At 39.3% G+C, this 14014-nt stretch overlaps 1 protein-coding gene across 4 annotated transcripts in view; it reads left to right on the top strand.

The window, feature by feature from the left end:
* Nucleotides 1-2667: 2667 nt before the first annotated feature.
* Nucleotides 2668-14014, top strand: part of asap1b (ArfGAP with SH3 domain, ankyrin repeat and PH domain 1b) — a 94845-nt gene continuing 83498 nt past the window's right edge. For 2 of the 4 annotated variants that reach the window (XM_053228076.1, XM_053228078.1), the window contains exons 1-2: nucleotides 3093-3170; nucleotides 4966-5092. In XM_053228076.1, the coding sequence (XP_053084051.1) occupies nucleotides 3115-3170; nucleotides 4966-5092 (183 nt within the window). In that variant the 5' untranslated portion in view covers nucleotides 3093-3114. Of the gene's footprint in view, nucleotides 2821-3092; nucleotides 3171-4409; nucleotides 4774-4965; nucleotides 5093-14014 lie in introns of those variants that run through there. The other 2 variants (XM_053228077.1, XM_053228079.1) reach the window with 2 other exon arrangements.

A 14014-nucleotide genomic window follows, 5' to 3' on the forward strand; every position in this document is an offset into this window, starting at 1 on the left:
GTTTTTTTTTTTTTATAAAGTGCTAATTTAAGTACTTCAGGAAAAGGTAAGTCTTTAGACGTCGTTTGAAGACTGCCAGTGATTCAGCTGTTCGGACATCAAGGGGAAGTTCATTCCACCACCTAGGTGCCAGAACAGAGAAGAGTCTCAATGCATGCCTTCCTTGTTCCCTGAGAGATGTGGGACCAGTCGAGCAGTGCTAGAGGATCGGAGTGTGGTGCAGTGCAGGATGTGATAAGAGAGAAATAAGTGGGTGCTGGTCCGTTTTTGGCTTTGTAATCAAGCATCAGTGTTTTAAATCTGATGCGGACAGCTACAGGAAGCCAGTGGAGGGAGCGTAGCAATGGGGTCATGTGGGAGAACTTAGGAAGTTTGAAAACCAGTCATGCAGCTGCATTCTGGATCAGTTGCAGAGGTCGAATGGTGCTCAGAGGCAGACCTGCCACGACCGAGTTGCAGTAGTCCAGTCTCGAAATGACAAGGGACTGAACAAGCACCTGAGTGGCCTGTGTGGAAAGAAAAGGATGAATCTTACTGATGTTAAAAAGGAGAAATCGGCATGAACATGAGAGGAGAAAGACAGCTGATTGTCCATGATTACCCTAAGATTGTGTGCAGTAACTGAAGGCGAGATCAGAGAGTTGTCCAGGGAGATTGCAAGATCCTGACATGGAGATGAATCACCTGGGATGAACAGTTTTGCTGCTATTAAGTTTCAGCTGGTGAGCTGCCATCCATGATGAGATGTCTGCCAGACATGCTGATATCTGAGCAGAAACATGAGTGTCTGAGGGAGGGAAGGAGAGGATAAGCTGAGTGTCATCCGCATAGCAGTGGTATGAAAACCCATGTGAGGAAATGACTGCACGAAGAGAACAAGTATAGAGGGAGAACAGAAGAGAACCAAGTACTGAGCCTTGTGGGACACTAGTGGAGAGTCTGTGGGGAGCAGATGTGGATCCCCTCCATGTCACCTGATATGACGAACTTGTCGGTACTTGTCAGATATTCCTGCAGCTCCTTTAACATTGCCATAGGTGTCTTGGTAGCCTCCCTGGTTAGTTTTTGTCTAGTCATTTTAGAAATTTTGGAGGTACATCCTGTTCTTGGTGGTCACTGTGGTGTTTCATTTTCTCAGCTTGTTGACGATGGCCTTCACAGTGTTCCATGGTACATCTAATGTTTTGGAAACCCCTCTCCTGGTCGATATCTGTCAACAAGTGAGATACCATGCATTTGTAAGCTCTTTGCGGACAATGGCTTCAGCAATCTGATGAAACTAAAAGGATGTAAAGAAAATTATTCTGATTAGAGTAATCAGTAATCAGTTAATCAGAATAATTTCATTGATGACAGCTGTATGATAATTACTTTTGAACATGAGATTGAATGTGATTGGTTCATTCTGAACACAGCCACATCCCAAATTATAAAAGGGTATGTGCACTTATACGACCACGTTATTGTAACTTTTTTATTTTTCCAATTTCTCCCTACATTTTTTCTGATTGTTTTTCACTTAATTTTTATACATTGTAATTATACATTGAGGGTGAAAAATTTTCTGACATGATTAATCTTGGTTTAATTTTTTTCATCACAGAAACCTGCCATTTAACAGGGGCATGTAGACTTTTTTATATCCACTGTATGTAGTAAAACAGCAACTTCTTTACTTTCACAAAGACATAAGATATCAACTGCACAATGAGAATCTGCTAAAATAAAAGATTACACAGTAGGAAACTGTTAAAGTCCTGATTCACAGTCCTGAATACCACAGAAAGAAAAGAAAAAGAGAAAGAAAGCAAACTACACTGGATATCCATTTAAAATATCGGCCTAGCTAACAAACTTCAGCTACCTAGCTATGGTAACATTACCTAGCGTTGCCAAGTTTGACCTCCAGTTATAACTTTGCACTTACCTTAAAACGATGGAAGGTTTGCTTAAAAGTAAATAAATCAATCAATTAGGATCGTTATAATGAAAATATACAATGGAAAATGAAATGAAAAATTAGCCAGACATGGTTCCTTTCCTACTTCAGATAAAATCTTTTGACAGTTTGTTTTACAGTAAAGTTAATGATACTGTATGTTTTACTGTATTACAAAATTACAGTACAGTCAGTATACAGTGAGGCCCTTTGATATGCGCTTATTGTCATTCTTATGACATAACTTTCTTTTGTTGGCAGACGTTTTCATACTGTAACTTACAAGTGAGGCAGAATTCAACCCATACATGTAGCTGAGCAGTTGAGGGATAAGGATTTTGCTTAAGGCTCTCCAGCAGTCCTAGAATTTCAATTTACAACCCTTTGGCAACAGAACCGTAACTGAGCTTTGTTGTCTAGTTTTTGTTCTGTGAAGGTACTGTGAACTACAACAGACAGACAGACAGAAAGATAGATAGATCAATAGAGAGAGAGAGAGAGAGAGTTTAAGGTATCCTGTGAAACTCCAGACATTGCTTGCTGTTCAGGAGGCACAAACATGTGAGGAAACTCCTCCACAGCTCTGCCATTTCCTTCCACAGTGCTAGAGCATTTCCTCATTTCCTGCTGCTTTAACTTTTGGATCCTGTGCCTATTGTCATTGGCTATTTTTCTGCACACATCGTAGCTTCTCCCTTCCTCTCGAATGGAGGGGACAGACTCGCACACACACACACACACACACAGAGCCACTCCGCTGAGCTCACTGAGGATGGCAGTGAGCATAGAGTTGCCATGAAGCGCACAGGGAGAAACTTCTCTTGCCTTGTCACTTTACTTGATGTTCACTAATTAGGCAACACCAACAAGGAGCTTTTGGGGTAAGTGTGTCTAGTTCAGGTCTGACTAATTAAAGACGAAAAGTCTACATCAACGATGGAGCTTAAAGAATATATTGGTGTGGATTTTTAATAAAAACTAATTCAAATGTCAACAGATGGTTTTCTATACCTAGTTTCATTTAATAGTGCCATCTGGGATCAAAACACTATCTATGCCTAAGTGTTGATATTGAAAACAACAAAACAACAAAAAACAGTGGACCTTTCCTCCAAGAAATGTAACCCTGTGATTTCGTTTATTATTTATTAAGGCCAGAAACTGACTGCAAAGTTATGAGAGCATCAACCTCCCGTTTAAGTTTTTCCTCAAGGGACCCTTTATGGAACCGGTAAGTAATGTAGCTTTTAGCATGCAGATGTAGTTAACTCAATAACCTTCTGCAAGCAACCTGTTGATTTTTTATGTAATGTACACTGTAAAAACACTGACTGACACTGATATATATATGTATGTATGTGTGTATATATATCCTATATTTTGTGTCATACAGAAATATCAGATAATGTCTTGTAAGTGAAAAATTGCGGCTAGGATTTTATTTAAAATGTCAATGAGCTATATACATTTGTATGGCATATATTACTTAGGTTTTTTTTTAAAATTAAAATATAGTATTAGAATTATTAGTATGATTTGGAAAATATAAAGAGTAAGACACTAAAGTTCGCATATCCTTAAGAAAAAAAAAAAAAGAAAAAACAAAGCAAAAAAAACCCTAAGAAATTTAAGACATGTATAAGGTTTTATAGACATTTCTTCATTGTCATTTTATCATTTTCTTCAAGTATCAAAAATGCTCAAATAGTCTATGTTAAAATATTTAAAAAAATTGCTCTACTTGCCATGTAGGCCGAAATGTTCCTTTTTTTCACCTAGAAACTATTAGGGATTCTAAATTTTATTGTAATAGGTACAGTGCCTTACATACATATTAACCCTATTTGAATTTTTGTACATTTTGTATTGTTACAACATGGAAGTGAAATGGTTCAAGGCTTCAGTATTATGCACTATTTTGTGTAGATTCATGGCATATAATCCCAGTGCAAGTCACTGTACATAATGTTAATGGAATAAGTAGCCTAAGCAATAAAACACTTTGGGGCATGCTGTTACGGAAAAATAATCAACAATGTTATAACAACAAAGGCCTCCCTGCTGAAGACTCTCCCCTAGTGGAAACCTTACTTGAACAGCTTTACCTCACTGTTTCAAAGCACTGATACTGGAGACACCTTCTAAAAATGCTAAATAAACAAAAGCTTCACGTTTTTTTAAACTTGTTTAGCCTATGTGGAGTCCCTAAGTAAGTTGTTACAAGCGCATTAATATTATCCTGTTATTCACCTTGCAGCAGAACTACTGTCAGAGCTGCTGTTAGAGAATATCTATATATAATATCTATATCCAGCTATTTATATATATATATATATATATATATATATATATATATATATATATATATATATATATATATATATATATATATAGACTAACAACATGTTCTCATTATGTAAAATTAATTTCCTACAGCCTCCCCCCCCATTCACACATTCACAAGAGCAGCGCGTGACTCCGGACATGCGCAGTGCTGCGTCCGTCACTGTGGGCGGATGAAGCAGAGGCAGGAGAGAGCGAGAGAGAGCGAGAGTTGTGCATTTAGCTTTGAAATTCCAGTCTAGTCGTTGAATAGTCGTGGACCTCGAACGGAGATAGTGTGTACTGTGAAATGCCGTTTTGTTAGCAGCTAGCATTAGCGGCGCCTGTTTGGCACTTGAACATCACCACCGGGAATGTGGGTATCCGCCGCCAGTTCATTTCACGGCGTGTGATGGAATTGGGACCAAACCGTTGAGACAGGCGAGTCCGGGGCTTATAAAAGCTAAAACGTTCACACACACAGGATACGGGACAGTATTCAAAATCCTGAGGTTTGTTTTTTGCAGGCAAAAGCTTTTGTTTGTTTGTTCCCACTCAGCTCGCTAACGTTGGTTTGCTGCGCGTGCGGCTGGCATCTCGTGCGCGCCGCTACACACAGCGCCTCGGAAGTTTGTTTTCTGTGAATGCTTTCCGTTTTCTGAAGAAACATTTCCACCTTTTGTTTGGACTACACCTCGCTGTAGGATGCCGGATCAAATATCGGTGTCCGAGTTTCTCTCGGAGACGACGGAGGACTACAACTCCCCCACGACGTCCAGCTTCACGACCCGCCTCCAGAGCTGCAGGAACACCGTCAGTGTTTTAGAGGAGGTAAGAGGTGCAAAAACACGGCCTGCATGTGTCAGAGTGTATTATCAAACCGCAGTGATGGCGAGGAGGACGAAACAGATGCAGAGTGGGCGATATTGTTCAGTTTTTCACCAGCTGGCATGTACAAGCTATTCAGTGCTTTACAGATGGAGCATAGCAACGTGTTACCATTCTGTCTGGATTCCTTATAATATTGTTTCAGCTTGGTACTGTGGAGTATCAAATGCAGTTATTTGTCCTTTAAAAACATTCAGCATATTCACTTTTCCTCATTATTAACATCAATCATGCACCACGTTATCTGGCCCCCTCCAAAGCCCTTAGTAGTGCAATCAAAAGTCTGTTATAAATAAAGCTGTCATTATAAATAAATAAGTCAAGTCTGTCATAGGCTCTGGAAGTGTTGCCAGCTCTGTTACCGGAGAAAGTAGCTACTGCATGCTCAGAAAGTCCCTAGAAGTTCCCAGAAGATCTAGACTAATTTGCGTATTCATTTTGTTGTCGTGATGATTTGCATATCAAAAGGTGTTACATGAAGAAGGAAGATTTTCTCAGAATAGAAAATAATAGATTATAACTTATTTCTTATACAAATAGCTTGCCTTTGGTCATGGCACCATAAACTAATAAAAAAAACATATTTACATTCAATTATTCATCTACATTAAGCACTTTATTCTGATTAGGCTTGTGGTGGATCAGGAGTCTGTCCTGGGAACAGTAGGTGTGAGGGGGAATACACCCTGTATGGGATGTGAGTTAATTGTAGGGCACCATGCAGACACATTTATATACTCATTCACAATTAGAGGCAATTTAGTGTATCTAGTCCTCCTACTGGCTTGTATTTGGGAAGTGGTAGGAATACGGAAACCGGAGGAAACCCACAGTGCCACGGGGAAAACAGAAAGTAACCAGAGCTCAGGATTGAACCGTGGATCTTGGTGCTGTGAGGTGGCAAAGCTACCCACTGCACCACAATGCTGCCCTATGTGTTTACAAAATACTGTAATTTCTATCAAGAATGCAGACAAAATGAGGCAGTGGTAGTAAGTAGTAGGGAAATAGACACAAAGGAAACAGTTACAGATGGACTAACTTGCTTTTATTACTTGTAATATAACCAAGAAGAAGAAGTGTGCACAGGTTGGAAGAACAGTAATGATCAGTGATTGGTCATTGGGAACAGTAATGATCAGTGATTGGTCATTGGGAACAGTAATGATCAGTGATTGGTCATTGGGAACAGTAATGATCAGTGATTGGTCGTTGGGAACAGTAATGATCAGTGATTGGTCGTTGGGAACAGTAATGATCAGTGATTGGTCGTTGGGAACAGTGGTGATCAGTGATTGGTCGTTGGGAACAGTGGTGATCAGTGATTGGTCATTGGGAACAGTGGTGATCAGTGATTGGTCATTGGGAACAGTGGTGATCAGTTAATAATCGTTGGGAACAGTGGTGGTCAGTGATTGGTCGTTGGGAACAGTGGTAATCAGTGATTGGTTGTTGAGAACAGTGGTGATCAGTGATTGGTTGTTGGGAACAGTGGTGATCAGTGATTGGTTGTTGAGAACAGTGGTGATCAGTGATTGGTTGTTGGGAACACAGGCTTGTGCAAGCTCAGTCAGGCTTTGCACATTGGTGGTGAGTTGACCGAACCTGCTGTTTCAGCTTGTATAATCAGCACTGTGTTGTAAGCTGGAGAGCCATATCAAGGGCAGGACAGTCACTAATGTCTGCTCAGAATGTCATTAGATTTATCACTTTTTAAAAAAAACAAAGTTGCTAAAGAGGTCTAAACTGTCACAAAGTTGTCAACATTGGGCTCAGGCCCTCCTCCACATCAAACATCCAGAATGAATAACAGGAACATTAACTCACAGCAGGCATGTGGCTATTTAAGTTGGCTAGCTAATGATGGTTCATGAAATATCTCAACGTAACCATTCAACAGAGCAGCTCTTTCCTGCCTTTGTATCAGTTTGCATTTTTTAAAATAAAAAAGCAGTGAAGTTTTTTATTTAAAAAATGCAGGGGGATTCAATGGCAGGAAAGAGCTGCTCTGTTGAGTGGTATGTCCACTGACCTTTGATTTTGAAGTTATATGAAATGAAGTGAAGTGAAGTGACTTGTGGCCAAGTATGGTAACCCATACTCGGAATTTGTGCTCTGCTATCCCATGGGGATTTTGACAGTATCCCTGCTGGTTCTTTGAAGTATCTTGTTAACGAGTTAATGACACACAACTCTTATAATGTGCCTAAAATTTTACAGTAATGAAACATGATATTACTTTGAACCTTTCATGCTGCCATGAGTTTTCAAAATCACCTAAACATCACAAATGTTATATAAATTCACTCAGTGTTTTATTTCCAGCTAGGCACTGTTGGAGTTAACAGCGTAGGTGTTCTTGCATCACTTCGGTGGTTGGTAATTTGCATGTGTGAAGGAATTTGGTGATCAGTTTTGTTTATGTGGGACGATTTGGATGCCATGGCAGATGACATGGGCTAATCACTTTTTTAGTGTTATTCCTTATACGTGAAAAGAGAAGTCATTGTTTTAACGCAAAGTAATGTATTTTCAGATTTTACTGGATGCTGCTCACTTCCCTGTGATGCAGTGGGGTCAGAGAAAAAGGAGTTCTTTATTTTGCTTTTTTACTCCATGCCTGTTAAACCCAATGTTTGTGCAGTGGATCTGCTTGCATAGTTGAAGCTTGATGGCATATTTAATAGAGTTCAGAATTGATTTCATGAACACATACAGGGAACAATCAGTTTTGGACTCTGCCGCAGTAAATATAAAGACTCTGAACTCAAGTGAAAATCATTTGCATATTGCATTCTGTAATTCAGTGTAAACTAATTGTTATAGACATTTAATGTAAATGCACTGATATATTGACGATGAGGAACAACATTCTTCTGTTGAGGTGACTGATGATTACCTGGGGGAGAGTAGCTGCCTCTCCTGTCAACATATCTACATAATTCAGTTCTTATTTTAGCTGTAGCTTCTGTGGTGAACTTACCATCGACTGCAAAAGAAAGAATAATATTGGCTTTTCAGTTGAGAGATTTCTGAATTTCCTTTTTTAATGCTGTTTTCTTCTGGAAAGTTTGAGTTAAGTCAGACTATATTTGATAGAGGTAATATCAGGTGTATGACGATATCAGAGATTAGCCATCTGTTTACTCAGCTTTTCCTAAGTCACAGAGACTTCTTTCCTGCTTGTTCAGCCTCCTTACATGTGCCTGAGCAAAACTGCATCTCATATACCATTTCATATGCATTATTTTAGTGTAGTAGATTGTGTGGTAAAACTTTTTTTTTTAAGTGCTGAAAGGAATGGCTAGTAGCAGAGCAGCTGCACTATGTTTGCAAATCATTATTATAACCTAGTACTGTGAAAAAGTTAGACATTTTTCCACAGATAAATGGAAAAATATGATAAAGTTGATTTGATCTTGCTGAGCTTCATTGTCAAAGTTGTTAATTATGCTACTTACTGCTTGGTAAAAATTCACTTTAATCCATTTTATTAAACCAGATGTAATATGTGTGCTGCTTCTGCATGTTGCAATGCCGTTCTCTTTTAAATTAGCTGAAATGGGGAAGTAGCAGTTAGTAAGTGCACATGAACTGCAATCTTATTTTGTCACTTACTGTAAGCACCGTGCCACTACAGATAGGTACAAAATACACCAAGACATCACACAATATTCATCACACTTGTGTAAAAATAAGTGTGGAATATGTTCACATGGCTGATGTGGCTTCTGTGGTCCAGAGTAAATGAAAATTAATTTAAGATACCATCATCACTTGGACTACCAAGGGCTGGATTTTGGCCTGTTATTAAATACATTTTGAAAGAGTTACTTTGACATATTTGTTTGTCCATAGTACTAATATTACTTTACAGCCAAAATGTTCAAGTGTCCTGTTAGAATTATATGAGTCTATGTGAGACTGTTATATAATGTCTTGTACATCTGCTGTACACTCATAGCTTGAAAAAGTAAAAAAATAAAAAAAATCACTGTCATGAGATCCTTGTAAAAAGACACACAGGTATATGATATGTGTATATGTCTATTTTCTGTTACACGATTACTTTTCCATCCATGTGATTATATGCCCCGTTCCACCGAGGTTCCTGAAACCGTTGAGGAACTAAAGAATTCCAGGACCTTGTGAGGAAATAATGAGTTCTGTAACTACTCTGGATGAGAGTTCCTGTACCCAGTTCCTGTACAAGTTCCTGTTTTGTGTTTCAACATCACTGCATGAACCATTAACAGAAGTAACACAAGCTGTGCTACAGGTACGACAATCAGCACATTGCAGAAGCACAGCAAGACAGTGAACCTGGAGACCTTTACTGCTTTTGCGTTGTTATGTGAATATGATGCTGTATTTTGTGTTGATTTTTGACCCAAGAGCCTACACAAAGCAAAATTTTGTACTGCTTGCTCTGTGCTGCGTGCCATAGTCCCACGGCATATCTGACTCTCCACTTGTGTTAAACTCAGACATTGCATAGATGCAGAAATTAATTTTTCAAGTTATGTCAGTCATGTCTCCTGTAAACCCAACTTTAGTCATCATTTATTAGTTGAACACTGTTTTTTAAAAAAAAAATTGCCAATAAGAGTTAAACCATCAGCATACTTCATTGTGTGAGGTTTGCTTGCTGTGTCATGCACATGGCAGCTAGGCGATCTAAGTGGACAAACATGCTACATGACCAAGCCTGTGATTGGTTGTTACAAACAGGTTTAAACAGCAGTGGGCAAACTTCCTCCTATGGAGAACATGTTTATATAATGTTAGGCTGTATTTAGTGGAATACTTTATTAAATAACTGAATGCGAAGACATTACATTTGTGATTGCACTGTTCTGATCAGTCACATGATCAGGCACTATGTGTTTGGATGAGCGAGGGGTATGGTGCTTCTTTAAATTTTCCGGTGCAAATACTTTAACCTCCCTTATTTATGTCATAGGCTTCAGATCACCAACCCTGATCTGCTAAAGACTAACTAAGGCCAAGATAAGATAACCAAGACAGGTCAGATTTAAAACAGGACTAACAGTGGTTTTGATAGATATGGTATATAATAAATTGAAAAAAAGGTGAGAAAAGAATAGAGAGAAGGAGAAGATGTGGTTCTCATTCATCTGAGGGCTTTTAGCAAGACAGAGTCAATACACTGTTAGTGCATGCCAGCTTTAATACTTTTATCAGGGTGACCTCAGACACTGAAAAGCCATGTGTACTACATACATCTTTTAGACAAGTGTAGACCCCCTAGGGGCATGATATGAAAATGGTCTTTTCCACACGATTCGACAAGCCTAACGTACATAGAACATCCCTGTATCACTTGAAAACCAACATGAAAACAAATAACATGTTATAATGCCATGTTAGCTTGTTACAGGCTTGGACAGGATTTGCTGTTTTTTTTGCTTGGATGTTCAGTCTTAATTTTCTGCTGATATTGGCCTGGTACCAATACTGGATATTTGGGTGGTGCCATCTATAATCACTTATCAAATCAGACAGTCACCTCTGTTAACTTACGTCCTCATTATGTGACTTGCCATACATCAGGCTCCTCCCAGTCTCAGATTGTCTACCTTGTCTGCCCATAACAAGGGATGAGGCTGCATTTGTCCTTTTTTCCTTTAATGATGAAAGGTTGGCCATGAATCTCCTCTCGGTCTGGCTGCCTCCCATAACTGTAATTGGAGAGTTTTACAAAGTGCCACTGAGGGTGTGCATGGCATGAGGTTATATACACTTGCCAGATGTGTGGCACAGCTGTAATTTGAGTGCCTTGTCTTATAGCAAGACTCCAGCATATATGTTCTCCGCTGATAATACGTCTAGACTTACACTGTGAAGGCACGGACAGATTGGTAAAGTGACATCCAAATGACATCATCATGGCATGAATGTCATACCTGTGCTCCTGTTTACCCTCAAGATACTGTAATATAATGATTTAGATTTGATACTTCTGTACTAGCGGTGTAAAATTCAAATTTGCTATGATACAATATGGTGGCGTCTCCATTCGATGCATACGGTTTGTCTGTAGAAGTGCCTTAAGTTTCACTTGATTAGAACATTCAACATTATAAAATTACAATAACTGAAACTTAATGACAGTATCTTTAGTCTGTATGGAATCAGTGAGGAAAGTCAGCCTGAATGCAGCAGAGAGTTTGGTGTCTGTGTGCATGTGTGCGCATGCTGTTTGTTTGCAGTATTAGCACCAGTGTATTGTACATATCTGGCAGATTTGGCACACTGTAATGTTTCAGTCCACCACTCACTGGCTGTCAGCGTCTTAACCAAAGTGCTCCCAAACACCAGATTTTAAAGATTTCCAGCTTCCAGCTCCTGTTTGCCGCTGTACGTAAGAGCTAGTATGCCAGCATACTGGCTTATTAAAACTGCATGTTTGGAGAAGCGTGTTCTTTTTAAACCCCTGTTGTCTAAGTCTGGTTAACCTCAGAGTGAAAAGAGAGAAAATAGCATTTATATATTCTGAGCTTTGTCCCTGCTAGATCAAGACTGTCAGATATTCTGATATTCCTATCCGTGTGGACACACACACACACACACACACACACACACACACACACACACACACTGAATCTCATGTAAATGACAGTTACATGGCTGTCTGTCATTTGTAAAAGCTGAGTCATTTCCCCTTCTGTATTGATGGTAAATTATGCAGGGGTACAGGGTCAATATTTAATGCTGCTGTAACTTGAGGTTAGAATAGTCTTCAGGGAAATTAGTGGACTTAAAGTACCCCAAGTCAGCTAGTGTACTTGTGCTGACTAAATTTGTTCCCTGTTCTCAGAGATGGTTTGGTTGATTTTTTTGGTCCGTGATTAATACAAGAAGGTGCAGTGCTTTCATAGGCCATTTGTTTCCTGTCCATTTCGAGAAAAGCCATTACCATGGTTGCTTTAAGAAAAGCTGGCAAAGTTATTTAGTCATGTTTTAATAGATGTATGCTGATATATTTTATATAGCAGTAATTTCTAAACCTATTATCACAATTTACAACATTGTAGAAATAAATTACATATTTATTCTTGCCTGTCTGCAAGTCGGTGAGTTCATGTTGAATATTGCAGTATATCATATAACTGATTATCTACATGCCTGTTTCCCACCTGTTCTTAAGAACATGAGACCACAGAATGTCAAATTACTTTGTGGTTTAAAGAATATATATATATATATATATGCAGTATATCCACTTTAACAGGAACACATGTACACCTGCTCATTTATGCAGTTATCCAATCAGCCAATCATGTGGCAGCAGCACAGTGCATAAAGTCATGCAGATACAGGTCTAGCGCTTCAGTTAATGTTCACATCAAACATTAGAATGGGGAAAAAGTGTAATGTTTGTGACTTGATGGCATGGTTGGTGGTTACCAGAAGGGCTGGTTTGAGTATTTCAGAAACTGCTGATCTCCTGGGATTTTCACACACAACAGTCACTAGACTTTACACAGAATGGTGCGAAAACAAAAAATACTGAGTGAGCACCAGTTCTGTTGGTGGAAATGCCTGGTTGATAAGAAAGGTCAGAGGAAAATGACCAGATTGGTTCGAGCTGCCAGGAAGGATATAGTAACTCATATAAGCACTCTTTACAACCATGTTGAGCAGAAAAGCATCCCAGCATGTACAAACACTGAAGCTTGAGGTGGATGGGCTACAATAGCAGAAGACCACATTGGGTCCCACACCTGCCAAGAACTCTTCAACTATCCAGTTTGGGTCAACCTGTTCCCATGATAGCCTCAGATTTCACAGGCTGACCCAAACTGGATAGTTGAAGAGTGGAAAAAGACCAGGTGATTTTTTTTCCTAACCTTCAACTATCCAGTTTGGGTGAGCCTGTGCCCATGACAGCCTCAGATTCTTGTTCTTGGCTGACAGGAGTGGAACCCAATGTGGGCTTCTGCTGTTGTAACCCATCCACCTCAAGGTTTGATGTGTTGTGCAGGCTGAGATGCTTATCTTCTCACAGTAGTTGTAAAGAGTGATTATTTGAGTTACCATAGATTTACTGTTAACTCAGACCAGTCTGGTTATTCTCCTCTGATCTCTCTCATCAACAAGGTATTTCATCCTGCAGACCCTCAGCTCACAGGATAATTTTTGTTTTTCGCATCATTCTGTGTAAACACTAGAGACTATTGTTTGTGAAACGCCCCAATCAGAACTCTGTAGTGAGTGATGCAACAGAGAATAGACAATTTTATCATGTGACACACTTCAGCACTTGGTGGCCCCCCGTGCGTTTGAGCGGTCTGCCGCTTTGTAGTTGAGCCGTTGTTGCTCCTAGATGCTTCACTTCACAATAATAGTGCTTACAGTTGACCAGGGCAGAACTGACTTGTGGCAAAGGTGGCATTCTGTGACACAACCACGTTTAAAGTCACTGAGCTCTTAGAAAAACATTGAAAGTAGAATGGGTTGCTTGACTTTAGGCTACCAGTTTCTGTAAACAGCTGTCCTTATAGTTACACACCTGATCCTAGACAGAGAGAAGTGGTAGTCTACGGTGGTGTAAAAAGCAGTGACTGTGGGTTATGTTTATGGTATTTCCTAACAATTCTTTTTTTTAGGTTTATGACTCAATAGCGATTGAAGATGTTTCTTGTCCAGCAAGTCATTGTCATGTGCTTCTATCAACAAATAAACCATGCACAGATTACTGAGAGCAAAAAAAACCCTTTCTTTTTTATTAAGGCATTAACTTCAGAGTGTCTTATTTTTGATCTCGAATAGTTTCATAGTCCAGCAGCAGTGTGTGTTCCTGTGATTTTCAGCATGTCATTTCAACTACATGCTATTCCA

Source organism: Pangasianodon hypophthalmus, chromosome 22 (assembly GCF_027358585.1).
Source record: "Pangasianodon hypophthalmus isolate fPanHyp1 chromosome 22, fPanHyp1.pri, whole genome shotgun sequence".
NCBI lineage: Eukaryota > Metazoa > Chordata > Actinopteri > Siluriformes > Pangasiidae > Pangasianodon > Pangasianodon hypophthalmus.